Consider the following 27,659-nt stretch of genomic DNA (forward strand, 5'->3'; position numbering starts at 1 on the left):
AGTTTGTTGGCTCAGCTGCGCAGAATGAATTACAGTCTGAATTTAGTGGACAATAAGAAAACAGGAAGTTGAAAAGAATGTGAATGTGAGAAAATGTGAAGAAGTTGTAGAAGTAAATACTTTGGTCAAACACTGGAGCTTAATAAAACTGTGATCATTTGTTACATGCAATCAAATTTAATTTGTCAAACTTAATTTATTTACATTTGTTTAACATGACAACTTAATAAGCATAATTACACAAATAATCAAAATTTAATTACTTGCAGGGAATTAACTCAGTGTTTCGGCTTTTTTTTTAGTTGAATTACCAGGGTTTTTTTCAGTGTGTTGATGGAGGTAATGCAGACCCGACTATTCGATTTGTGGTCATGCAAACAGAAGCCAGCGTCTTTAAAAAGGCATATATTTTATTATTCAACGGTAACATTCTATTCTTCTATGACACTTTCAAGCATTACAACCTGGAGTCTCAAACATTTCAGGATTACAACTAAACTTTATTGATCATGAACAGTTTCGAGCTTCATACACAGTTTCGCATTCTATATGAATGTTGCAATGCATAAATAACACCAACTGTGCATCGCATCTCTTAATATGCTCACTCAGTACATTAGTACATGTGTAAAATGACACCTCGTACAAATATAGCTGGATTTCTTCTGAAGCGATGGAAACATCGCTTCAGTATCCTTCCTCACTGTAACAACAGTTATTGCAGCCAAATTGCACATACTCCTCTCTATATGTGGCAAAGTTTTCTTGGAAAAAAACAAACAAACAAACAAACAAACAAACAAAAAAACAGACAAAAACAAAGTAGAGCTGAGCAGGGTGTAACTCATTGTCGACAATTATCCGAATGCCGGTAATACTAGTCGTGGAAACGATTGCGGTTTTGAAAAACAAGCTCCTGTGAAATCGAAGTGCCTGCTCTGGGAAAACAGTTTGTGAATTTGGGAAGCCCACTTCCAGCAGTAAGGTAGTTCATCTCAAACATCTGGAACATCACAGCATGCAGAGTCATGCTCTTCAAATATGATATGCATAAAAACTAACTGTACTAAAAAAAAAAAAAAAAGCCTTGGTTGTGTGGCTGCGATCCCTCTTTAATAGCGGGATGTTGACGTCCATGGCTTTGCCCCTAAGTGACTCTGTGGGGAGAGAGTCTGCCAGACTTTCAGAACTTCATGCAGCTGTTCTTCATGGTTTCTGGTGACTACAACACGACCTCCCTCACATACACTTTCAGAAAAGAGCTGCTGACCTGTCCTTGACGGCTGCAGAGGTTTGAGCTGCTGTACTTTATGAGAACCGCATTCTCCTTTGACGTCTTGCTCTGAATTGCAGTTTGGTTGTTTTGTTTTTTTTTATCGACTCAGTCCTGCTATCTGTAACTCCATCCCTTTCACATACGCTGGTAATAATACATCGTGTGCCAAGTCATGGGGCTGACCCATAAACCATTGGCAACTCACACTGGTATTAACTGATACTAAATTTACCTGACATTGGACAAGGTGGATGAGTTAACATAAAAACTGTGTGTGTGTGTGTGTGTGTGTGTGTGTGTGCGTGCGTGCGTGTGTCAGTATAGAGCTTCAAAGACAAAATCAAGATCCAGTCCCAAAAGAAGATTTGGTGTTGAGTTTAATTGCCCGTGCAGACTGCCCAGTAATTTGATTTATGGCACATTCATGAGGCTTAAATAAGAGATAATACTTCACTACACATGCATGGATGCTGGTTGAACCCTTACGTCACCTTCCTTGAGGCGTTTCTAACACGCCTCTGTCATTTGGATCACAAGGGGGGAAACACCATTTTCCTACACTACGATGTGGTCCATTGTCTTTTGTAAACGTGTCAGAACTACGTTGGAAGCGAGAGTCTCAGCAGAGGCCTGGCGCAGATCTGTTGGGTCTTATCGATGTCACAGTGCATCGATAAGATGCACTCGCTGTTTAGTTGGGCTGGGACAGCCCCAGCGCTGTTGTGAGGGCAGCCGCAAGGAGGGCGGAGCTGACCAACAGTGCGGCACCTCCTGAGTGGTACACCAGCCGGCCGTGGAGAGGCTGGACAGGCCTGAAGTTGTTCACCATCCACTTGCCGTCATGGAAATGGACCGTGGAGAAAGCTTTTATCTGCAAGAGAAGATTGTTGCAAATGTGGAGCTGCGGATTGGGGAACAAGACTCAAAAGTGTTTGTTAAAATATCATCTCTTATTCTAACCTGGTCCTTGCTGAGAGGGATAGGGGTTTTGAACACAGTCCAGACCACAGCCTCGGAACACGGCGGGGTGGTCAGGGAGCCCTCGTAGCGGTAGTAGGAAGTCAGTTTCTGCTCAGGAGGGATCAGCTGTGCCAGGGAGATGGAGGGCAGAGAGAAACTGACATCTGAAAAGACAAACATCACCATGTCAGCCGCACTGCTATGCGCCGCCAAAGCTTTGAATTACATGCAGAAACTTTCAACTCCTACTTTTTGCTGCGATACTTTTCACCCCCTCGATGATGTTGTCATACATTCGGTTTGGACTGTTGGATTCCTGAACACAAACAGACAGACATGTGACAAGTCTCTTACTGTTATAAAAAATGTGAGCAAACTATGAAAGAGGGTTAAGAAGAATTACCTCATAGAAAAACCCAAGAACTGCAATCCCCTCTGGGTCTCTCAGGGCTGTTTTCAGGTCAGCGTACTGGTTCTTTATGTGAACAATGTGCAACTGAAAAGGGAAGTTTACTGCCGTCAACGTAAAGTTCACAGTTCAGCTGATGTCCAGGGTAGGCTTTTATACATATTTGTGGCGGTCTTTCACCTCCATGGGGTATTGCTCCCCGTCGATGGTGTGTTCAGAGCCGAACCTGCCGTCTTTGCCCCAGTGCAGGTGTAACTGCACAGCCTTGTACGTCTGCGGCAGCTCTCCGCCCGAGATGGTACTGCGTATCGGAATATCAATCTGAACTGGAATAGACACAGTGTGAGCACAAACACCTTCAAAGCTTTCAAAGGTCACTTGATGTTGCGCTCACCCGAGTGGCCGGTGTTGGTCATAGAAATTTTGAAGGTGTGCTGGTAGTATTTGAACTCAAGCGGGGTCAGACGCTCATCTCTCACTACCTTCCTGGTGATGATATTGACGGGCGACTGGGATTTTCCTCCACAGTCCGCCTTGCTAACGGCCCACTTCTCTGGTACTGAAACGTGAGGAATACCAGTGGTGACTGATTGGTGCTGGGATGTTTGAGGAGACGACGATCAATTTTCAATCTGCATTTGTTCCAGGACCATCAGATTAGGAGTACCACAGGGATGATCAACTAGTCCTTTGTTTTTCTCTGTATTTCTTTAAGCAATAAATTGGTTTGACTTTTGTAATGACCCATTCTTCTTATTTCAAAAATATGCTTATGACAGGGCAAAAAGGTAGTTCCAAAAAATGTAAACATTCATAGATTGATATAAGCAGGAAATCATTTTTAGCTTGTGATGTTATTGTACCCATGTTAGAGTCAGACTCTTGCCAAATAATCTTAACATGACAAGAACAGACTGAAGAAATCCAGTGGAATAGTAACAAATGACCTCAGTTTTAACATTTGTTTAAACCTACTGCTTAAAAATATGTTTCAATACTTTATTTACAAATGTCTGACAGATCAGAGCGTCTGTGTCCTGACCCAATTCTAAACATGCTAAACAGTTAAACAGTCACAATTTTACCTTAACTTCTTGTAAGAACTCACCGTTGCACGGATGATCGCAGGACGACTGGCTGTTGTAGCACCAGTCTGAAACGGAATCAACTGTTTAGTTACCAAACGTCTGCTTTTACTTTTCCGCGGTGAGCAATGCGAGCCGTCTGAATGTCGGTCACGTTCACCTCTGACTGACGTCAACAAGCTGCAGCCTTCTTCTCAGAGCTGAAAAGAAAGTTTTTATGTTGCCGTGTCTCCTGGCAGGAGTCCAGGAGGATTTTATGCACATAAAATTTATCACCTCCTATAACTGCTTTGCTTTTGCTTTGCTTCTGCAAACAGGGTATTGTCCTGGTAGATGCGTGCTCATGTTATTTATACTGTAAAGAAAGCTTCCTAATTACCAGGAACTGTGATCCTATTCAATAAAAAGTTGTCGCTTTGTCTTTCAGCCTAGTCAGAGTAAACATAGAGCTCCACCTCAAACTGTTTATCAATCATTTGCTATTAGCTTCCTCCTTTGCTCTGAGAAAAATATGTGGAAAATCAAATATTTATAAAAATGTAATATTAGGCTGAAGAATAATGGGGAGGGTCTCCTTCTTGGAGCAAACTGTTTAGGTCTTCAGTGCTTGATTCCGCTGTCATCCCGTTTAGTTTTGTTTCTGCTAAGATTTTGAAAATATGCAAAACCTTCGGGTCAAATAGTTAGAGAGGAAAAAATGTCTGTGATACGTGAGTGAAATATGACACAAACCACACTGTACAGCCAAGCTGAGCAAATGGTATCAATAGCTGTTTTCTATTGAAATTCTCAATCAGGACATGTTCGTTATTAATTCCCGTAAAAGATTTTCCACAATAAATTGTTTGATGTAGGCTACGAGTCTTAATGCCAGTCCACCAGTGGTGAAAAGAATAGGTGTAAAACAAACAAACAAACAAAAAAGCCTCCATGTATTAATCTATTATTAAAAGTCATGCTTTTTTTTCTTTTTCTTGTTTTTTTTTAATTAATCTTAAATACCTCATTTTATAAATACCCAAACCTACAAATACAGGAAATCTATTTGTCAGGAGGAGAATTGCACACCACTATTACCAACCAAGCGTTGGATCATTATGAAGTAATCTACAAGCCTCTTCAATTTCAAAATGTCTATTTTTCATCCTACTCGTTGTATCACTATGAGCCAATCAGATGTCGGTCCGCTCCAGCCCGGGACCAATGGGCGGTCTTATCCCAGAGCGGAGTGTCGGTGGATCTGAAGGCTGTTCGGGTGAGAAAGAAGCAGCGCGAAGGAAACAAACACGCTTCCAGTCTGGTCAGATCTGAAACTCCCTGAAATGTGAGCGCAAACGCAGCATTTCTAGCGCCATTGCGCCGAGCGCAGACACGAGTCTCTGAATGAACTGCGGACATCACGGAGCTGTCGACGCAACCGATTCGTTCTGGCGGAAATCTGCGCAACACAGACGCAGATGAACTTTCACCCGCATGACGTCGACAGAACGTCTGATTGAGCAGAACTTAGGCAAACACACACAGATAGAGGAAAACCAACGCTGCACCTGAACCTGAACACACCATCCTCTTGAAGAAACATGTTGGTGGCAGCATCATGCTGTGGGGATACTTTTTCTTTTCATGTGCCTGACATATCCATTATTAGGAATTTATCAAGGTTAGATCTTCAATCAATTGTGTTAATAATACTCTGTGATTGATGCAAACTGTTGTTTTATTTTCAATTTTTATTTTAATTTTAACTTTGCTGTAATTTGATCAAAGCATGACTATATGTTTACAACTATTAATAGGCGCAATGTGACAAAAGATTAATGTTTGCAAGACGCCACATCGACTATTTGTGATAATTCAGCATGAAAGCTATTGCATTCTTTCCTGTCGTCTTCTGAAATGGTTGCTATTACATTAAACACACTGTTCTCTGTGTTTGATGTCTCACTGCAAATATCTGGGACTCCAACAGTGAGTCTGTATTCATGCACAGCTTTGAGATTCTTGCGTTTCCTTTTCATTCTGCCCCATTAAAAACATCGCAAAATGACTGCAACTTTGGCCAAGTTGGCGCATCCTCAACAGCGGAAAATGGCAAGTAAAATTTGGAGAGCGCTGCCGCGCCTTTTATATGCGCAAAGCCCCGGAGGTCACAGAGCGGCTCAGTGCGGGATGACGGACACCATGAGGGGCTGCAGAGGGGCTAATTAGCTCCTTAATGACCCTCAGCTCTTCACGTGGGAATCGGTCTGACACGTTTGAGTCGCCTGCGCAATGTGATCTGACCGCTGTTCTTCATGCGTAATTTGTGACGCTCCAAACGATTTCGATCCCTTTTCGCGACCCGTCGCTGTTCATCTGGAGACGCGATCGTCGCGCACGACGCGGATCTATGCGGCAAACGCCTCTCCCCCCACCCCAATCTGTCACAAGCCGACGCCGCGCGGAACCGACTAGGTGCGCCACCAGAGAGAAAGAGAGAGAGAGAGAGAGAGAACGCTGTTCGACGTCCAAATGACGGAATCACAGCACGCGTCTCTGCCTCACCGGGAGGACAATGTGGCTGAGGGTAAGTGGATGGAGGGGGTGCAGGGGTCCCTCTCCTGCCCTCCCACGCAGCTCGCAGTCAGTTCAGGACGCAGTAAGGTGTGAATGTTGGACGCGCTTTGGAGAGCAACGTCCACTGTGATGGACGGGGCAGGTGCGGCTGTCCCGCTCGGCTCCTGGTAATTTTATCCGGAGCCATTCATCATGCGCGCACGTCTGCCTTGTTTTTTTTTTTTTTTAATTTTTAATCATCTCTCGCCCTCTCTTCTGTCTTTGTGGAATTAGAGAATATTCAAGCGTGGAACCAAAATCAGTCTTATTCTGCCGCCTCAATAAAAACAAAAAAACAAAACAACGACAAAGACAGGTGCACACATCCATCTAGTACAATTAACATCAGAAATGAGTGAGTACAGAAAATAATCGTGAGGATTATCAATCAACACAAAATATTTACTTTCTCAGCTGTCCCTCGATTCAGCCCCTCAAGTCCTGTTTTGCGCCAAATGAATGGAATCAGGTGTATTGACCTACCTCCTGCTCCGGCGCACACCGTGCAGAAGGATGCCAGCAGAACGGGGAGGATCAGCAGCCGCCGCATGTTGGAGCGTCTCTGAATGAGCCGAGAGAAAGCGACACAATGACTCGATTCCCTCCGATGTGATCGCATTCCTCAGGGCGGGCAGTGGTGGTGGAGGGTTTTATACTTAGGCCTATCTATCACCACAAAACCAAAGAAAAAGGCGAATGCGTGGCGCCTCCTCCTTTTCGAGTATCGCCTCTCTGCAGTGATCAGAGCCCGAGTAACAGGGGGCCCCATCAATGGGCCAACGGGGAGAGAGAGAGCCGGTAAAAAAACAAAAACAAAAAAAAAAAACAGAGGAACGCAATAGTTACTGGTTGAGTCAAGCACCTTCCTGATGATTTGTGATGACTAGAAAGACTTTATAATGACCAGGGGTGAAAGTAGTTTTACGTTATTGATATATATATATATACATATATATATATATATATATATATATATACATATATATATATATATATATATATATATATATATATATATATATATATATATATATATATATATATATCTCAAATGGTGCTATAAAGGCTGACAAAGTTGATCATGTTGAAGAAAGTCTCATCAGCATCAATATTTCCACTTAAGATAGTTTGATGGAAGAAAAACCTCCTCAGGCTTTGAGCTCAAAGCAAGACGCCAGAGAGCCTCAAACTATAGGTTTCAAAACATTAAGACAGTTAATTCAATTTCACATCATTTTCGCGGTAGGAGCCACTTATTTGCCTGGTAGGCTATTTAATGAAACACATGGACCGACTTTGACGCTCGTACGGTAAACTCGCAAACTAACGAGGTAATTAGTCCAGGTCTGGTCGTTTGTTGAACGTTGAGAAACTACAAAGGTAAATAATAATGGTAATAATAATAATAACCTGAAACCACTCCTATCCTTTTACTCTTCGCCTCTCTTCGTCGGTTTAAGCGCACCCGTTGCCGTGGCAACCGCCTGCGCCCCGCCAGCCGAGCAGAGATTACGTCACGCATCAGGTTTACAGGCTTGATAGTTATTTTGCGTTAATTAACAAGCGCTGTCATGGGCACAGCGGTGGTTGGTGAGCTAGTTTTAAACTCCTGCTCTGCTAGTGAAAAAAGTCGCCCTTTATTTATTTATTTATTTATTAATTATTATTTAGGTAATGGAGCATTGTTGAAATAGCCTAATAATTACTGAGGTTATTATTTTTGCTGTGTCCTTCATTTGAACACGTTGTGTTGAATTTTTATCTAGTTTTTGTTGCTGTTGCTGTTCTTGAATAAAGTTACAAACGTTTGGTCGAGATAGATGGATAGAGCATCGATCAACACATCGACGTATTGAGCATCGATCAACACATCGACGTATTGAGCATCGATGTAGCAAAGCACGAACAGTTCCGAAAAAAAAATTATATATATACAGAAACTCACAAGTTTATATTTATTATTATAATGATTTTCATCAAAAACGTGTAGAAAGTGTGACAACTTTGCATAAACTGTTTGACCTTTCACGGTGCCAAGGTAATAATTAATGATGCACATCATCTGAAGCCCTGACAAGTAGGCTGGAGAAAGGTTTTAAGGTCGAGCCTCGTTATATATTCAGGTGAGCTTTACTTTCTTGAAACTTTGTGGCTAACATTAACTTTAGCTTATTTTTCTTGTAAAAATGTGCTATTTATGTATCTAAACATTTTAACCAATTCTAAATGACAATGTTTTGGGGTTTTTTTCATGTTTTTTTTTCTTATTTTGTTCTTATTTTCAAGTATATTATATGTGTTCATTGGTGTTAGTGTCAGAGACCAAGAAACAGGAAGAGATTACGATTCGGCCTTTTTGCCTCCGAAGCCTGAGGAAGCACAACAAGGCCCACAACAGTGAGCAGCACTGATAATTGTCAGAGTTCGAGGTCAGCTGACTGTTCAGGTTCAAAGTTGTTGCTTTTGGAAAAATATGGCCGTGTTCCTTAAGGTCTCCGTGTTATTTCGTTTCATTGCTTTTGCATGCTTGTTGTGTAGCAGGTCAATGTTTACAGCGGTGTGTACAGGCGGATCAGTTGCTGTCTGACTCTGGTCTGCTCACTCGTTCCCATGCACTTGCTCTTTCAGGCACGTGCACGGAAAGAGCAAGTTCTCTTGCTCTTTCCATGCACTTTTATAACACAGTGACAATTCCTTTATTTGCCATTTGTCTCGCCCCTGTAGTTTTAGGCTGAATAAGCTGATCCAGAGTGAAGGCTGCAAACTTTGCTGTGCGGCATTAGCTTTAACTGACAATATTTACAAGCCACCGTCTTCTTAATTCAGGATTGTTTGGAAATCTACGAAAACTTAAAAGCCCGTTATATTAGAAAGACAACAATATTCATAGTATTGATCTATTTGCGTTTGAAATATGACTTTATTTTTTCTGGCTGTCGCGGTAACTCAAAGCGGAAACAAGAAAGTCGCATTTCGCTCATGCGGATGTGACGACAGCACGCTACCTGTGAGGAGACCATTATAAGAGGCCCGAAAAAGAGTTTGATTAGGGGCCCTGCTCCCACCATGCTGGTGTGACCCAGTCCAAAAATAAAGGTGCTTTGTATTGAGTTCATGAAAGATATAATAATTTATTATGTGTTAAACCTGTTTGCTTAAAAATGTTAAAATTGTTATAAATAAGTGTTAACAAAAAATCTGTACTTACAGATACTTGAAGTAATATTGCACAATAAGTTAAATGAAATTGGAAAAATTAACTTAAAACCATAAAATAGAAAAGTATTCTTCAACGTATTTTATTTTGAAGGGCTCATGTTTGCAAGCGGATTCAGGAAGTGATCAGCATTGATGTCTGCACGCGCATTACCACAAGATAGGACGGATTTAAGAGGAGCACAGATGAATAGAACACTGGCCCTCGAGGACCGTCTTTGGGCATTCCTGCTTTACTCTATTTCTATCTGGCTGTTACTGTCTCTTACTCTGCTGTTGTGGAGTCACAATGTCTGGGATCATGAGCGCCCCCTGCCATGAGGCAAGAGAACTGCCTGCCTCACCTCGAATCTGTTCTCTGCCGTTTCTGATCGCTTCTCTGCACATGAAACTTATTACACACACAGTTGGTGACAAAAAACACTGTACATTATAAACATGAGCTGAATTATGGAAAATCGGTTCATATATTACATGTTTTTTAACCATTTCATTGGTGACGTACAGACAGGAGGAACATGCTCTCATATAATGGCAGTCAGTGAGAGGTTGATCAATCCCAGGTGAGGCTCAGCTTGCTGCTACCTCACCGGCTTCTGAGCATTTGAATGGGAAAATGGAAAAATTCACTGATTTTGGAGAAAAAAATAATCAAAACTGGTTAAGCTAAATACAAAATAAATACTTTAGAGTACAAACCACAGGGTGAAAATAGCAATTAAAATTATTATTATATTTTTCCATTATGACAGATGAGGCACCTGCCTTACTTGCCTACCCTGACCGCAAGTCACTGGTAACTATGGCAAGGAGTGACCGTTTAAAAGCCCACTAACTCTTTCTGCAGTTAGGTTGCATGCGCATCCACCCGACAAGTCTGCTTTGAATATCAAATGAAACTGTGACATCACAGTATAACTCCAAAGGCAGAATTCTGACATCAGCAGCGAGCATATAAGCGCGTCACATCAATCTACTTTCATCACAACCTGTTAGCAGCCGTTGTTGATACGTTCTTCTTGAGAGTTTATTTAGCAGTTCACAGTAAGATTTTCATCTTTGTTTGGTGCACATTTCTTTTGGACATTGACATCAAACTTAACATGAAATCTTTACCGAGTTTCTAGTGAAGTGATTTTGATTTTAAACCTGAAACAAGCAAAGGTTACAATGCAGTCCAACCAGTCTAGAGTCGAAGAGGTTGCATCCGACAACATTGTCGAAAGGGAATTACAGCCACCCAAGCGCAAGAAGTAGTTGCCGTTTGCACTCTTGTTGGAGCAGTACGCACCTGAGGAGCTTAAGATTTCTCCTGAAAAGATGGAACAAAAAGACGCTTCATTGGTGATTGAAAATGAATCGATCGCCAAAGTACTGGAGACAGTGGATCAAAAAGGGGACAGCCAGCCACCTGAGAGTGAGTCCAATGAGAAGAACCAGGTACCATTTATATATATATGTACGAGACATCAATGCTATATATATTCCTCATCCAAGATTGATGGATGGATGGATGGATCCCATCAATCCATGATGGATGGATGGATGGATCCCATCAATCCATGATGGATGGATGGATGGATCCCATCAATCCATGATGGATGGATGGATGGATCCCATCAATCCATGATGGATGGATGGATGGATCCCATCAATCCATGATTGATGGATGGATGGATCCCATCAATCCATGATTGATGGATGGATGGATCCCATCAATCCATGATTGATGGATGGATCCCATCCATCCATGATGGATGGATGGATGGATCCCATCCATCCATGATGGATGGATGGATGGATCCCATCAATCCATGATGGATGGATGGATGGATCCCATCAATCCATGATTGATGGGATCACCCCAATCTGCCAATCCAGGGATGGATGGATCCCATCCATCCATGATTGATGAATGGGATCCATCCATCCGATTGATGGATGGATGGGGTCATGCGCCCTCCAAGACCCTGCTGAGGGTGTAGAGCTCGTCCAGAGCATCGATCCACACTGCTCTTCCTGAATCCGAGGTTCGACTATCCAACGGACCTTCCTCTCAAGGACCCCCGAATAGACCTTGCCAGGGAGGCTTAAGAGTGTGATCCCTCTATAATTGGAGCACACCCTCCGTTCCCCCTTTCTAAACGGGTACCATCACCCAAATCTGCCAATCCAGGGATACTGCCCCCGATGTCCATGCGATACTGCAGTCGCGTCAACCAACTCAACCCTACAACATCCAGAGCCTTAAAGGACTCCGGGCGAATCTCATCCATCCCTTGGTCCCTGCCACCGAGGAGCTTTTTAACCACCATGGCGATCTTTTCCCCAGAGATTGGAGAGCCTAACCCAGAGTCCCCAGGCTCAGCTTCCTCAATGGAAGGCATGTCGTTGGGATTGAGGAGGTCTTCAAAGTACTCTGCCTACCGGCCTACAATGTCCCGAGTTGAGGTCAGCAGCACACCAGCCCCACTGTAAACAGTGTTGATGCTACACTGCATCCCCCTTCTGAGACGCCGGATTCTGGACCAGAATCGCCTCGAACCCATGCGGAAGTCTTTCTCCATGGCCTCTCTAAACTCCTCCCACACCTGCGTTTTTGCCTCAAAAACCACCCGAGCCGCATCCCGCTTCACCTGCCGGTACCCATCAGCTGCTAAAAAGGCCCAATAGGACTCCTTCTTCAGCCTAACAGCATCCCTCACTGAAGGTGTCCAACAACGGGTTCAAGGTTTGCTGTCACGACAGGCACCGACAACCTTGCGACCACAGCTCTGATAAGCCGCCTCGACAATGGAGGCACGGAACATGGTCCACTCAGACTCAAACACGTCCCACCTCCCCCGGGATGTGTTTGAAGCTCTGCCGGAGATGGGAGTTAAAGCTCCGTCTCACAGGGGTCTCCGACAGACGTTCCCAGCAGACCCTCACAACACGTTTGGGCCTGCCAGGTCTGACCGTCATCCTCCCCCTCCACCGGAGCCAACTCACCACCAGGTAGTGGTCAGTGGAGGACTCCACACCTATCTTCACCCGAGTGTCCAAGATATACGGCCTCAGATCCGATGAAACAATGACAATGACAGTGGATCTGATTTGTCCGGATCCACCTGGTCCAGACCAAACCCCTGTCATCGCTGGAAATATCTGAGGTGCATGTTCAGACATTAGGAATACACAGTCTTCTGTCTGGAAGTGCAGACAGAAACTTGGATATGAAATGAATGAATAAAGAGATTGGATGAATGAAATGGGAGGGTCCTGGAGATCTGACATTTCCTGCATCTTTCAGAGTGGAAAGATGTCAAGCATCTTTCAGAGTGGATGTGGAGAAGCCTCTCCTTGATGACATCTTGGTGGTGGAGTCTTCAGCCCTAAATCCCCTTTCTGTTGGTGTGCTACTACAAGCCATAGTTATTCCAAATAGTGCTGTGGAGGTGAATCAGCTGACCTTATTGTTCCAGAAGGAATCCTGGAGAGACATAACAGTTCCAGCTGACACTGTTGTGGAATGTCTTTGCATCACTGATGTTGTCACAACAGTGTCCAAACAAAACACTGTATGTTCAGGATTTAATGCAGGTCCAATAAATTTTGGAAAGTCACCTCTTCCAGAACAATGGAAACAAAAACTTTGTCAGAATATGTCTGAACGAGCATCTGTCTTTTCTCTGGATGAGCTGGATATGGGACTCACTAAGGAGGTGGAGCACGCAATTAGATCCCCGCCCATTTGGAGAGCGCTCCAGACGCTTCGGTCCTGCAGACCGTCATATACAGAAACTGCTAGCTGCAGGCATCATTAAAGAGTCTAAAAGCCCAAATGCATCTCCCGTTGTAATTGTGACAAAAAAGAATGGAGATGTGAGGATGCGTGTTGATTATCGGACACTTACCAGTCGAACTGTGCCTGATCAATACACCACTCCCCGCACTGATGAAGCTCTTGACTGCCTCTCTGGTAGTCAGTGTTTTTCAGTCTTAGACTTGAGGTGTGGCTGATGTCAGATAGCTATGATGGAAAAGGGCAAAGAAAAAAACAGCTTTTATTTGCCCTCTAGGATTTTATCAGTTTGAGAGTATGCCACGGGAGCCATGGTGCAAGCAAGTCTAATTATGTCTTTCTGGCTGAGTACAAACAATTGGAGCTAAGGTTGCAAGTCGTTTAGACCAAGTACAAAGAATGGGTGGAGAGGAAGCAGATTGGGTAGGCCACTAAAGAACAGTATGGGGTCTCTTTCACACTCACCAAGAACACTACAGGGCAGTAATAAAGAATTACAGTCACTCATTAACATCTGCTCTATCTCATGACATCAATAGCTACCACCCGCTACGGTCAGAGGTGTGAAATTAATTATATATAAACCTCCTCCCCTATTCGCCCCACCCCCTATTTTTATATTCATAATTTGTCATAAATTTTGATTGAAGAGTGTACCTAATATCTGGATAAATGTCAGGTGAAATATGTTGGTCACATAGTGTCTGCAGAAGGTGTTTCAACTAATCCAACAAAAATTGAAGATGTTCCCACATGGCCAATGCCTACTGATCTGAAGACCCTGAGGTAATTCTCAGGATTTTGTGGGTACTACCGAAGGTTTACCCAGAATTATTCCTCCATAGTTCGTCCATTGACTGACCTGGCTAAGGACCCACGCAGCGTGGGAGAAAGCCCAAAAAAGGAGAAGCTAAAGTTTTTTTGGATAAGCTATTCTGAGAGAGGTGGTGGGCGACGGGTTTAACAGGAAGCAGGACAAATTATTATAAAAACCGCCTTCCTCAGACTTGAATAATCTAATCATCATTTAGCTTCAATCTAAAGATTTTTCTAATGTTTTTGATCTTTTCAGTCAGGATGTTTTCATTCACTCGCTCTGATGACTCGTCATTTTGTACGAATTTATGTAATTTAGGAAAAAATCCTAATCTAATTCAAGCCGGATTGAAATTAGACCAGATTTAATCAACACAATGACCAAACAATGAAGACATTTAGGACATATTCACCTTTAAACTGCTTGCATGATGGGAAACTTCCCACAGGTGTCAACCACCTGAACGGTTCACAGGGCGGATGGGAGGCACAGCGACCCATGGGACGTTGACAGCCCTATTGGACTCATCAAACTACAATTTAAAACCTCACCAAGGATGAGAACTGAGGAAGTCTTTTTCCTTTAATAATCCTTTAGTGTAGAACATTTCAATAAATTTTAAATCTATTTAAACTTGACAATCAAACTCTTGTAGAAACCAGTTTAAATTTAAGCGGAGTATTTATGAAACCGATCCCATGTGATGAGCTCTCTGTGACTCGGGAGGGATCGGCTCCGCTTGCACACACCTGAGAGAAATGTGTCGAAAACTGTAGATTTTCAGCCATGTAAATGGCCGTAGTTTGCAAAAAAAAAAAAAAAAAAAAAATTGCAGCACTCTTAGTTGAACTTTTCCAACCATAAAAAGTTAGGAGCTGTCACCATTTATTTTCATTCACCTTGTGGAGACCTAGATTAGCCTCAGCTTGAATTATTGAGCATGCTGAGTTAACATGAAACAGCAGTTCCTCTTGAAAGTATGACTTGACTTGTTTCACTTCTGGAAAAAAACGACACGCTTCTGAGTAACTGGAATGAAACTCCGCTGAAGTCCAGTCCTCATGCGGCCGACGCCGGATATTTACACACATCGAATGACGTTTTCATCTCACTGTCTGAAGTTTTCTGTTTTTAAGTTAGTTAGAATTAGCAAAATTATTTATATTTGCTAAATGCTAGAAAATGTGGTCACATCAAATTTTTTTTGAGATGATTTAAAATTTTTCCCTGAATTCAAAGTTTACATGCATTAGGTCAGAATCATGGATTGCTGTGAGACTTTTTAAACATCATGAGACTCATGCAGATTAACTTCTACTTTCCTTATAAATCTTCCAAAAAAATCCCCCAAACTTTTTTTTTTAAATAGAGGAACTCGATTCACTCCTACCAGAACAAGTAATGGAGTTAAGAAATACCTAATTGTAAAGTCATGTAAAACTCTTGATTTGATTGGTAGACGCTGCTGAGTTTGCTGTGGGGCACTTGTGCTTCTGCTGGTGAATAAACGCCATCTAGTGGCATCGGGAATCGATGCAGCTTCCACTCAAGACTAAACAGAAAGGGGGAAAAAAAAATTCTGTTAAGCTGGGATTATTCCATGTTTGTCTAAAAAAAAAGAAACATGTAGGAGAAAATGAGTTGATGTTTAAAACTGAGGGTGTTTATGCATGAATTTTCTGAGCTCAGTTCACCTTGACACTCTGCATCTGGTCTCTACCTGGCAAGAGCAAAGCTATTGCTGAAAGCATCCCATAGGAAGTCCTGTTTACGGTTTCCAACAAGCCATGTAGGGGGCGCTGCAAACTTGGCAGAGTCTCATCAAATTAGATTGAAATGTCATTTTTGTGACCCAGAGTACCATTTATGGCAGAAAAACACTTCGAATCACCCTAAACACATCATCTGCCTGTGGAACATGGTGGTGGAAGCATCATGCTGTTGCAGTGTGGTAAGAAAACCTGAGAGAGACTCACTAAGGAGTTGGGTTGATGTTTACCTCTGGGGGACGACATGACCATCTGATCAAAGCGTAATCATGTCTTGGAATGACCTAGTCAAAGTCCAGACCTTCATAGAATTGAGAATTTGTGGCAAGCCTTTAAAAGAGTCTCTGGATGTGCAAACTTCCAGCTGAAATTAGGCAGATTTTGCTCCATCGTAAGGTGTTTCTCTTGACTCAGGAGGGATTAATAAAAGAAACTTTTCAAAATTTGTAAAAAAAAAAACAAAAAATTGAAAATCTTTATTTTGATGGTCTGTTATGTTAAAAACAGATTAAAGTTTGTGGTTGTGAAAAGGTTGTGGAGGTCAATATTGAATCAAGATGATTTTATTTCACCCTGTCAAGTGTTGAGGGTCTCAATATAAAAATGAATGCTTACCTATTGGGATAAATACGAGGCAGCTGTTTTCACTAGAAGTGTTTAAATGGCTGAGGGTTTTGGGAGTCAGTGATTCTTCACAGATGCCGATCGAGTTGATATGATGGTTTATTTTTAACCCTTGGGATTTCAGTTTTACAGTGCATTTTCTTTACAACAATTATTAGGTAATGGGGTTTACCCATCACTACTGATCAGATAAGAGCTTGTTACATTTTCGCCTTGGAAATTTCGACTTCGATATCGTGCAAAAATAACATCGCAAACATCACACAATGGATGGTTAATTAACGGTTTGCTAATTCAGTTATATCCCATCATTGTCTTTATCTAAACTCAACAATTTGTTAATCTTAATTTAAATCAGTGTTATTAAGCAGCTAAGTATTTGCACCAATAAATCATACACAGACGTGGCCAATTAGAAACCTGCTGCTGTCCAGAAGAAAAAAAAAAGGCTTTTAAAAGTAGACAAAACCAAATATGGCACTATTGATTCAAGAAACAACCAGTAGACACGAAAACATATTTTTGAGTGGGAGGAAAGAGGTGGGAGAAAAAAGAAAAAAAGAAATCTGGGTGTTCTGTATCCAGTTCACAAGCTTGAGATATTCAGACGAGAGTTTCGGCATAAATTCGCCACGGAAAAGCCGCCAGCACCTTTCGAATCTCACATCCTTACTCCCGTCTTCCTCCTTCCTCTCAGCCGCCGTCTCCGAAAACAAGCGGCGGCGCTCAGGACGTCCGACGCCGCGACACGTCCGCGGCAGGGCGAAGGAGCGACAAACACAGAACCACGTTGACCGTGCAAACACAGAAGGTCTGAGAACACGTGGCAGAGACAAACACTTAAAGGACTCCAGCGAGAACGGAAACGGATCCAGTCTTCCCCAGCACGCGTTACATTCCGGCTCTAAGGAATAACATGCGTTAGAGTAAACAGCAGATTTCTCCCTTTTTGCTCAAGTTTGGTCTCCCTCAAATACACAACAGCTAGTAGTGCACAAAATAAAAATACAAAATTAGACTTTTAAATACTGTAGCAGCATTTTTTTTTCTTTCCTCTTTTAAAGTTGCCTCCAGTGGTACTGGTAGAGGACGTCGGAGTCCCCGACACGCGAAGGTTGAGCGATTGTCCTCTGGAGAGCGAGACGGAGTCCAGCCAGAGTGGTGGACAAAGGTGGTGGACAGAGACGGGACGCCGTGTCGGGGCGGAGAGACGGGGAGGGGGGCAGCAGGACGCTGCAGCGCTCCGGGCTGAAAAAAAATGTCCCAACAGCATCATCGTCACCTCCGCTTCCCGCTAACCTGCGTCACGCCTTCTAATCTCGAGCGCGTCTGCGATTCAAGACAAACGTCTCTTCCTCGTAGCCCCTCCGAAGCCTTGACGACGGCGCGTCGAGGTCGCCAACGGGGTGTCGCTCTGCTCCAAAGCGAGCAGGGCGGAGCAGAGGTGGTGCCGCGCGTCGCTGTGCGTCCTCTCAGCTGGACGCCGTGGCGATGGCCTTCTTGAGCTGCTGGCTGCGGATCTCGCGGGTGCGACACTCCAGCAGGTGGTCGTGGCAGGTGTTGCACACCAGCACCGGGTCGTACAGCTGCTGGTCCGGGATGGGCAGCTTCAGGTGGCAGCAGTCTTTGCAGAACACGTTGCCGCAGTTCCTGCAGGAAAACAAACAAAAAGCCAATGGTGCTAAGTGTTTGTGCTTAGCACAATCACACAACGGCGTTGTGTGATTGAGGAGAACTGCACCAAAACGAAGCCTCCATGTCTTCGATAACTAAAAAGATTCAAGACCTTTTAATGCTGCTTGAAATAAATTTTATGGTGCTCTGACTGCAGGTTTATAGATGTTTTCCAGGTGAAAACAAACAAGTCAGTCAACCAATGTATCTAGCAGCTCGGATGCTAAATGATGTATTTATGGATCAAACATTACATTTTTTTTCAATCAAATTTCCTAATAGTGGTGCAGAGATGATAGCGGACATAATCAGGCTTTTTGGAGAAATTACAGGCGGTGATTTTAAAGAACAGCTGCGCATTTAAAACACTTTTGAACGACAAACTCTACTTGTGTGCATCATTCCAAAAAGCCCCTGTTATAAATAAGCTGCTGTACACAAACAAAAAGTAGTAAGAGTTTCATTACACACATTTTAATATGGCCGGAAAAACTGTTCATCCCAGTGCAAAAACCTTTTCTCAAAAAATAAGTATTTTTGAAATTTCAATTTGCTCGATTCTATTGTCAAAAGAAATGCTGGTTACACGGCAGAGGACTCTGTCTACTAGCTTGGTCACTTCTGAAGGTAGTGGGTCGCACTGGATACTTTAGCGGCATTAGAGTAAAGACGGTAAATTCAAGTTTCGGCTTGTAATGACTCTACATCTGTGGAAACTGAATCAGTGTCGTCATATTTACTGATATAAAACCCCACCTGCAATGGTGACGCCTCTTGGCGATCCAGAACTCACAGTCACAGTTGAAGCAGTGAGAGGCCATGTGGTCGGGGACCCACCTGGTCACCTGTACACACGCACGCACGCACACACACACACACACACACACACACACACACACACACACACACACACACAGAGTGGAGGATGTCAGGAGCTGCTCCTTGACAGAGTCAGAGAGTCGGGATCTGTGTTTGTGAATGAAAGTCGCTGACCTCCGTGTCTTTGGGTTCGACTCGATCCCAGCTGCCCTCAGACAGACGGTCCTCGCTGTGGGTGGACAGAGAGTCCTCCTCGTTGCTGTTGTCCGACTCCCGCAGACACGTCTGGAAAACGGCGGACATTTTAGAGGACACACAGTAACACATTTATCAAAATGTGATGTTTATCGATTGTTTCATAATTGGTGACTGGACGATGTGCTTTGAAATGCCACGTCGCTCTTCAAAGAAACTTGACCAGAAAAACTGAGGAAATATTTATGAAATCTGCAGAAAGAAGAATGAAGGAGAAGAAACTCACGATGTCGTCCTCGTAGTCGACGTCTGGCTCGGAGGGTGGAGTGCTGAACTGTTTGCTCTCCAGCCTCATCTGCAGTTGCCTCACCTGCTGCCGCAGCACCTCCACCTCCTGCTTGTATCCGGCCTCGATCTGCCGCAGCCGTTGCTGCACGGCGTCCAGCGGAACCGGCAGCCCGTCGTCATCCAGGTATGCCGGTGCGTGGGGCGGAGGCGGCGAGCTGGAGGCCGGCGGGGAGGAGTACGACGCCTGCAGCAGCTGGTGGGCCGCCAGGGAGTAGCTGAGGCTACGGGCGCCGCTGGAGCAGCAGAGCGCCTCTCTGCGGCAGCACTGCGAGCCGCTGGCGGCGGCGAAGCCCTGTGAGCGCAGGAGCTTACCCAGCAGCCGGCGGCTCTGGTAGCTGCTGGGGTATCTGAAGCTAGACTGGCCCAAACCCGGGACGGGGACGCTGTCCCACGGGGAGCCCAGCAGAGGCAGGTCGGACAGCTGAGAGGTCAGAGGTCGGACGTCGGAGTCGGTGTGAGCAGCGGTAATCGTCAGCGTCCTCCCTCTTCCCTTCGCCGGTTCCATCCTTGAGCCGTCCTTGTCTTTCTGCGGTGCCTCGTCGTCACTGGAGCGGCTCCGATGGAGCAGAGGGAAGGCGGCCGGCGGCTCGGCCTCGTCTGTCAGCGTCTCCGTGGAGTCGTCCATGCTGGCCCTTTGCTGCCTCGCCACCAGGAGGCCACCGGGCTGCGGCAGCCCGTCAGCCTTGCCGTCGCCATGTCCGTTGGTTAGTAAGGTGGAGGCCTTGGCCGCAGGCTGGGTGTTTTTGCATGGCAGAGGTAAGCAGGGCTCTGGTTTGTGGGATGGGGAGGCGGGTTCTGGAGTCCCAGCCGGACTCTCCGCTTCCAGCGGAGGAGACGGCAGCGGCGGGCTGGGAGTCTGAGGCGACGCCTGGTGGAGGACTGGAGTGACGAAGGCAGTCTGTGAGAGGGTGGGGGTGTCGCAGACGGGGGGGAGGGGTGGAGACGGCAGAGGCTGCGTGGTCAGACAGGGTTCTTCCTCCGCTCCCGATCCGCTCTTGTGGTTCTGGTCCAGACCCAGACCGGCTGCCGGCGGTGGCGCCTCCTCCGCCCCGTCAGTCAGGTCGTCCTCAGAGCGGCCTGCAGACGGGTCGTCCGCCGCAGCTGAGGGCTCCGGGGCCGGGCGGCCCTCCTGGCAGTGCTTGTTCAGGTTCGGGTCACTGGAGGTCCGGGTCAGAGGAAGACCGTTCTCCAGAGCGGACAGCAGGTTGTCCATGGAGCGAGTCTTGGGAAGTCTGGACAGGAAAGGCGAATTATTTCTCCCACAATTTCGTATTTGGGACACTAGAGGGCAGTATAACTCCGTTTTCATTTCCCTTAAACTTTTTTGTTTTTTGACCCGACAACTTCAAACTTTAATATACTTTTGTTTTTATGATTTTATCACAAAAAACCAGCACAAAAATCAAGATTTCTCCATTTTCCCACAGTAAAATTCTAGAACTTTTCACGGTAAATTTGTTAAGTTTAAAAAAAACAACACAAATGAACTAAAATTGACAAGTTTCATTTGTGATGTCATTTATTTCTGTTATTAATAATGTCTTGTGATATTATTCTACATTGCAAGGACAAGTAAGTTAAAATATAACATTTTATGTTTTGAAAAATTTCTCACACTCAATGCAAGAAATTCATCTGAAAACAAAACACTAAACAAAGATTTTAATAATGTATAAAATATAAGCTCACCTTCTTTTCAATCACACAGATCAATAACTCATAGCCATTAAGAATAATAAATTAATGTAATAAATTAAAATTAGCTCAATAATTCTGATGATTAATGTTTTTTGAAGGGAAATGTTCTTTTTTTTAGTCATTGCAAACCATTTTGTTTCAGTTTTAAGTGTTTTTTTTTTTTTTTTTCCATTTTATTTATTGGTTTTGGTTGTTGTATTTTACTTTCCATATTTCAAATATTTTCCAGTGTTTAATGTTCAGCTGCAGTGAGACTCAAGGAGGCTGAATTCACATGCATGGCAAACATTTTTCACATTTCACTGCAAATTCATGCGCTACTTAGTTCTGGTTTATTGCCACATTAAAAACCCAATATAATAAATTGAGGCCTGTGGTCATAATGTGGTGAAACGCTGGTTTGTGGGGCTGGGAGTTCGCAAAACATTAAAGAGGCATAAATACTTTTGCAAGGCGATAAATAGTGAACTGTGAACGTACCTGTCCAGTGAGCGGGAGGTGAGCTCATCTCCAGTGGCACATGGGGGGAGGTAGAGCTCCACAGACTCGTCCACTGCTGTGCAGGGGGACGAAGTGGGCAGGTAAACAGCTGTCCACAGCTGTAAGGCCCGCGTGTGGCAGACTGGCTGCAGCACCTGGCAGACAAGAGGCGGAGACAAACCCGGCAGCTCAACAGCAAGTCATGATTATGGATTATTTTGTAATTTGTTCCCCAAAGACACAAAAAAATCCTTTTTTAAATAACAGGAAGTTAGATGTGGAAATACACAACTAAGGCAAACCTGCAAAAACATTTCAGATAATCAGAAGTTTTTCAGCTGTAGTTCAGCAGTACAGTCGGTATATAATACAAAGTCTGGTATTACCACATCGTGACCGGGAACGTAGAGGAAATTCTGGAAGTTCTTGTTTCCCGCGCGGAGCAGCGACCACACAGAGCAGGTGCGCTTGTAGATGTTCTTTGCTTCTCGCTCTCGAGCGTTGTTGCACAGAAATGTGCCGTAAAGACAAGAGTAGGTGTGCTGCACCAACTTGACCTGCACGAAGGAGGAGGACGAGTCACGCTAGGCCTTTTCAGGACATTTTGTCTCTCTTGGCGCCAAGTGACGGCTGAGTAGCGTAAAAACGTTCAAACCTAAAACAGGATTTCTGCAGGTTTCACCAACACAAATTTCTGACTTCTCAAGACCTTATTAAGAGAGTTACGCATGTAATTTAAGACACGTATCACGACAAAAATGTTCAAAAGAAAATTGCATATTTTATAAAGTTCTTGTGGTGGCAAATTTTTTTTTTTTGTGAAATGATGCAGCCATCAGTTCAGCGGAAGCGAGCCAGCGGCGAAGACGAACTTTGTCCAGATTCCTGTTAGCGTTACGTGACTTGCACTAAGTTTATGAAGCAGAAAATCAGTTTTTTTTCCTGCACAGCTAATCTTCCCATGACTCACTTAAGTCACAGAAGTATTCCAATAATTAATGTAATTATTACATTTGCTTTAACTCGTAGCGACACGCTGAGGCTGACCTGAAGAGGCTCCTGCAAGTGCTACTGTTGCTCTTGTAATACTGGATATGCAGTTATTTTATTGCTCTTTCAGGCACTTGAATGCCTTTGACTAGAGCTGAAATTCATCTGTAAATATGTTCTACCCAGAACAAGTGGGAAAGTTTTAACTTAACCTGGTTCAAATTCAGAAACAATAAATCTCCTGTAAAGTTCCTTTGGCTCTCCAATTTTTCATCACTTATTCAGAAACATAATCAGCAGCTCAGCTCTACACTTTATTTATGTTAAGTCAAGCAGAGTTTTTCACATGAGCATCTTTCTTATCTGCAGATAATGATCAAGCATTCACTGCCAAAATGTTGTGTTATTGGATTAATGCCAGAAAAGGTTTTTAAAAAAAAAAAAAGAAATTGAATTGTTTATTACTGTATTTCTAATTTTGTTTAGAAAAGGCTTAATTTAGAATAATTGGCCAATTTTTTGATGTTATTGATGGATTGTCAGAATAATCAATAACTAAAATCACGGATTGCTGGAGTTAATGATTTGAATGGAGTATTTGATTGGCAATCAGTGTGACACTTCATGACGATCTGGCTCAGTATGGAGGACAAAATGTCTTCATTCGGACATCTATAATACTTTCACTAAATTCAAATCAACACAATCTCAATTTCTCGTTTCTTTGTTTTTCTCGATTTCATGGTGAAATGCGCAGGGTGGAGAGAGCTGGGTGACCACCCACCAGGAAGGCCTCGTTGAACTCGAACAGGCAGGGGAACTGTTTGAGCAGCTGGTGAACGCAGTCCAGCCACTGCAGGAAGACGGGACACTGCTCGCTCACATCGTCCGCGTTCTCCTGATGGCCGCACCGGTCCCCGAACTTATGACCGTAGTCCAGCCAGTCCGTCTCCACAAGCACCTGAAAACCCTGTGGGGAAAAAAAGTTATCCAACAGTGAGAATCTATAACAAAACAACAATAAAATATTTGCTGATACATAAAAAAAGGAAAAACAAGTAATCTCTCACCTCTAACGTCCTGTAGTAGGGGTCAAGAAGTACTTTGGCCAGGGCTACTATCTGGGGCGTTCGGTCCCAGCCATCTGAGCAGTGCACCAGGACGGGCCGGCCTTCCCGTTCCACCGCACCACACACCAGCGTGGCGGCCTTCAGCATGACCGACAGGTGCTGCAGCCATCGGGTGCTCTCCAGAGCCGACAGCCAGCTGAAACCACGACAAGTGGCCGATTAGACCGACCGGCTGAAATCCACCCTAAGTGGTGTGATAATGAGCTTGTAACAGGAAGAAGCTTCAGCGTATCCTAAAGTGCTTTTGGTCCGCAGGTTTAAACATGAAGAGCTCACCGGACAGCATCACAACTCCACTTAGAGAGTCAGTCTTGTTTTCTTATCTTTGACTTGTGATTACTAGTTATGTCTACTAATTTCACACTGTACACAAACACAAAAGTAAGTATTTTGGTCTAGTTTATAGAGTAAATATCTTAGAACGCCTGAAATATGACAAGTAACATTCAGCTTGTTTTAAGTCAATAGCTCCTTAAGATTGATAAAAATAAATTACTTGTTTCCCTGGCAGATCATTTCTTTTGTAACATGGGAACATATCTAGTGAAATAATTTAACTAATACCTTTTCATCAATGTTAAGAATTATTTAAGTAACCTCCATTATCTTGCTGAAAAGTTAGACATGGGAACTCTTGAAATAAGGTTGTTGTATTTCAAGCGTACACCAGAAACAGGCCAAAACACACACAAAAAAAGTATTCAGAGCAAAGTTTTAAGTGACACAGCAGCAAGTCAAAGCAGAAACCACTTAATGAGGAATAATATAAACTTTTAATTTCTAATATGTTATGAAAAGCAGATTTCCCCCCGATATCTATCAAAACCACCAGGAAGTGTGTTTTAAAAATCAGATTTCATGTAGTAGCCCCCAATAAAAGTAGGTTTATAATTTGTGTTTTTTCTGTTGTTTGATGTGGAACGCCCCGGACATGATACTTCGTAGAGCTCTGGTTCATTTTCACTGTTAAAACTGAACGTTTTCTAGCGTATCTCCAACTTTCCACACCCAGCAACAAATTTTAGCCATTTTTCTTTGCATTAGCTCTGTTTGGTCAGTCAAAATCTGAAAAAGTTTACTGAAAGAAACACTCTAGACACATGAGGTCTTTTATAAAATAATAAAAACAAATAAGGTGGCATATTTACTTAGATTTTTTTCTTTTAGGGTCAACATCAGTCTATGTCAAGGGTGCTCAATCAATCTCAATCGAAACCAGTCGATCGCGAAGGTTTTGAGTTGATCTCAGCAGCAGGTGACAAACTGAATGAAGACCTCACTAATCACGTACTAAAGGAGTATTTATACGAATACATAGGATTACTCGAAGTTACTCTGCGTTCACTTCAAGTGAATTTTTAGATCATCATAATTAACAAAAACAAAAACAAGTTTTACAATATGATGTCTGAGCAGCTGGGTCGTCAGCAAACCAAACACGTAAACAAATAAAAATTTAAACAAGCACGGATCGATGCGTACGGACGGGTTAGGCCGGCAGGAACAGGAACTGCTGCTCTCGTGTCGGAGTGGTGTTGCTTTACCGTTGGCATCAAAACAGGGGAGAGGGAGGCGCAAACGAGGACAGAGCCGCTCAGACGGAGAAAGGTCAAACCGATCGACTTACTTTCCCGGGTCTGGGATCTGACTGCAGACAGCCCGAAGAGCCTGGAAGCTGTTGCGGATGGCATGGATGTTGGCCATTCCCATAAACATAACTTCACAGTTGGGGTAGTACTCTAAAAATAACACATATATATGTGTCAAAATCTCTAAGCTTTACTGAAAATATAGACAACATTTAGATATACTAGTGCTGTCAATTCATGAAAAAAAATTAATCAGATTAATCACAATTTATGGAGTTTTAAATGCAAATATGGTTTAAGAAAATGCCACTAAAGGCGCCTCAGACTGAACTCTAGCGCACATTGAAGTATAATCGCAGGCAGAGTTTTAAATGTGCAAAGAGATTTTATAAGAATTAAGCCTGCTTAATATGAGCTCAGACAAACCTTCGCATTCACAGCCGCCACCTTTGGCTCGATTGGCCACAGCGGCGGTGTAGGAGCGGGCGTCCAGGATCAGCAGCTTCTGGGGGACTGTGCTGTCGTCGCAGCCAGAGCCGCCCGTCAGCGACGAGTCTGAGGGAAAACAGGAAGGACGACAGAGCTGAGTGAAGCCTGGTAGCAGGACGAAGGGGAAGACGAGAAGCGGGAAAACAGAAAGATGCTGTGGACGTCATAAAGAGAAACAACAACAACAAAAAATCAATAATTCCTCCTGATGCCAATCACAAGAGGCATGCCTGCCTCCAAAAGCTGCTTGTGCTGGAGAGAAGCAATTATTGTGCTACGCCAAGTGAGCTCTGAGTAAAGCTGGTGACGTGCTGCAGAGGAGCTTAAACTCTGCAGACTGACACACTGATGCCACCAAATTAAGCCTGAAAGATTCAAAGAATTGTTTCCTTTGCTAATTCTGCTGAGAATACGTTTCTAATTTTCATAGAAACTGAATGCATGAACACAGCAGTCATTGATAACAGCTGCAAGTTCTGGTTTTAAATTGGAGCACGCAAAAACAGAACTACAAATGCAGCTTCATGTTATATTTAATTGGAGAGAGAGAGCTACACAGGCAGGTTGAAGTGGAGCCTACTAAAACTACACATGACTGAAAACGCTATTCAAGCTTCTTTTTTTATCCATCATTGCACCAAAAGTTGTCAAAGTATTGATCCAAAGTCTAAATATGAATATAATACGCAGAACTGAATTTAGAGGCATCAAACTAAATGGACCACAGTACAATATCCATGTCACGCTTTTCAGATTTTATCCATTTTTCTGCCACGTCATGCTTACAGTGTCTTTGTTTTGAATAAAATGCATCTTCTTTTTGTAGGATAATGCAATTCAGAAACATTTAAAGAGCCGTGCAAAACAAAGAGAAGAATTACAAAAGAAAGGATCTGTTTTTATTGAGTTACTTGATGAATAATTTAGCTAATGTACTTTGGGGAAAAGTAATGATTTAAACCCAATACTTAAATTACACAATGGCACAAAACTGTACTCAAGTCCCACCAATTTCAAACCGTGCTGCAACACGACGACATCGACGGATCCACACACAGCAGATTTACCAAAATCACTGTCACATGAGTCGGGAGCATCCCCTCTCTGCCGGACCGCTGCCGTCCCCTTGGCTCCCGTGTCCATGTGACAGGCCTTAGCGATGGACGTCACCAGGTACTCATCGTCCGTGTTCCTCCAGCCCCACCAGCTGATCTCAGGCTGGCTGCAGCGAGCGATCACCGCCCCGTTCTTCTGGTGCCTTGAACGTAAAGCGGAAGGGTCAAACGCGTTCCGACGCGCAAGGCGGAGACGTCCCGAGGCCGCTCCGGTCGGCTTACCTGTAGACCACCACGGGGATCCTCTTCCAGGACCTGAAGGAAGCCACGCTCTCCAGCTCTTTGTCGGTGATCCAGATGGGAACCAGGAGCTTCTGCGGGTAGCTGGAGCACAACCTGCAGGGGAAACATCGGGTCAGGGCGTCGCAGTTTCTAACGCGGCATGAAAGACTCTCAGCCTAACACCATCCGTCTCCGGTCGTCTCTCCTGATACTTTCTCCAGTTCCTCCCCACCTGCTGAGGGACAGACAGGCTGTGTGGATATTACTAGGGATGAAAGTGAAATAGTGTGCTGAGTCACAGGACTCAGCAGGCTGCAGCTTGTTTAATTAGCTTGTTGTCCTGTGTGTCTGTCTCCCTCAACATGATGCTCTCCA

General features: G+C 43.8%; 2 protein-coding genes across 7 annotated transcripts in view; both read right to left on the reverse strand.

Annotated features, from left to right (window-relative positions):
- Positions 1–390: 390 nt before the first annotated feature.
- On the reverse strand, positions 391–7,812 carry ca4a (carbonic anhydrase IV a). 2 transcript variants are annotated; one of them, XM_055043456.1, is made up of 9 exons: positions 7,736–7,812; positions 6,809–6,887; positions 3,754–3,798; positions 3,040–3,204; positions 2,826–2,971; positions 2,640–2,732; positions 2,486–2,552; positions 2,237–2,400; positions 391–2,147 (listed from the first exon to the last, which is right to left on the reverse strand). In XM_055043456.1, exons 2-9 carry the CDS (start codon positions 6,873–6,875, stop codon positions 1,968–1,970), a joined length of 927 nt encoding a protein of 308 aa, XP_054899431.1. In that variant the 5' UTR covers positions 6,876–6,887; positions 7,736–7,812; the 3' UTR covers positions 391–1,967. The 2 variants fall into 2 exon arrangements, with proteins under 2 accessions (XP_054899431.1, XP_054899430.1); XM_055043455.1 differs by having other exon boundaries at positions 6,809–7,057; positions 7,736–7,797.
- An 8,804-nt stretch (positions 7,813–16,616) lies between these two features.
- mtmr4 (myotubularin related protein 4) overlaps positions 16,617–27,659 on the reverse strand; it is a 44,036-nt gene continuing 32,993 nt past the window's right edge. For all 5 annotated transcript variants that reach the window (XM_055043452.1, XM_055043451.1, XM_055043450.1 and 2 more), the window contains 12 exons: positions 27,285–27,398; positions 27,015–27,205; positions 25,885–26,013; positions 25,497–25,608; positions 23,810–24,005; positions 23,524–23,709; positions 22,136–22,306; positions 21,750–21,904; positions 19,510–20,803; positions 19,203–19,313; positions 18,966–19,054; positions 16,617–18,185 (listed from right to left, as the gene is read on the reverse strand). In XM_055043452.1, coding sequence (XP_054899427.1) covers positions 18,008–18,185; positions 18,966–19,054; positions 19,203–19,313; positions 19,510–20,803; positions 21,750–21,904; positions 22,136–22,306; positions 23,524–23,709; positions 23,810–24,005; positions 25,497–25,608; positions 25,885–26,013; positions 27,015–27,205; positions 27,285–27,398 — 2,926 coding nt within the window. In that variant the 3' untranslated portion in view covers positions 16,617–18,007. The remainder of the gene's footprint in view (positions 18,186–18,965; positions 19,055–19,202; positions 19,314–19,509; positions 20,804–21,749; positions 21,905–22,135; positions 22,307–23,523; positions 23,710–23,809; positions 24,006–25,496; positions 25,609–25,884; positions 26,014–27,014; positions 27,206–27,284; positions 27,399–27,659) is intronic.

Source organism: Poeciliopsis prolifica, unplaced genomic scaffold (assembly GCF_027474105.1).
Source record: "Poeciliopsis prolifica strain line A6 unplaced genomic scaffold, Auburn_PproV2 SCAFFOLD019, whole genome shotgun sequence".
Taxonomy (NCBI): domain Eukaryota; kingdom Metazoa; phylum Chordata; class Actinopteri; order Cyprinodontiformes; family Poeciliidae; genus Poeciliopsis; species Poeciliopsis prolifica.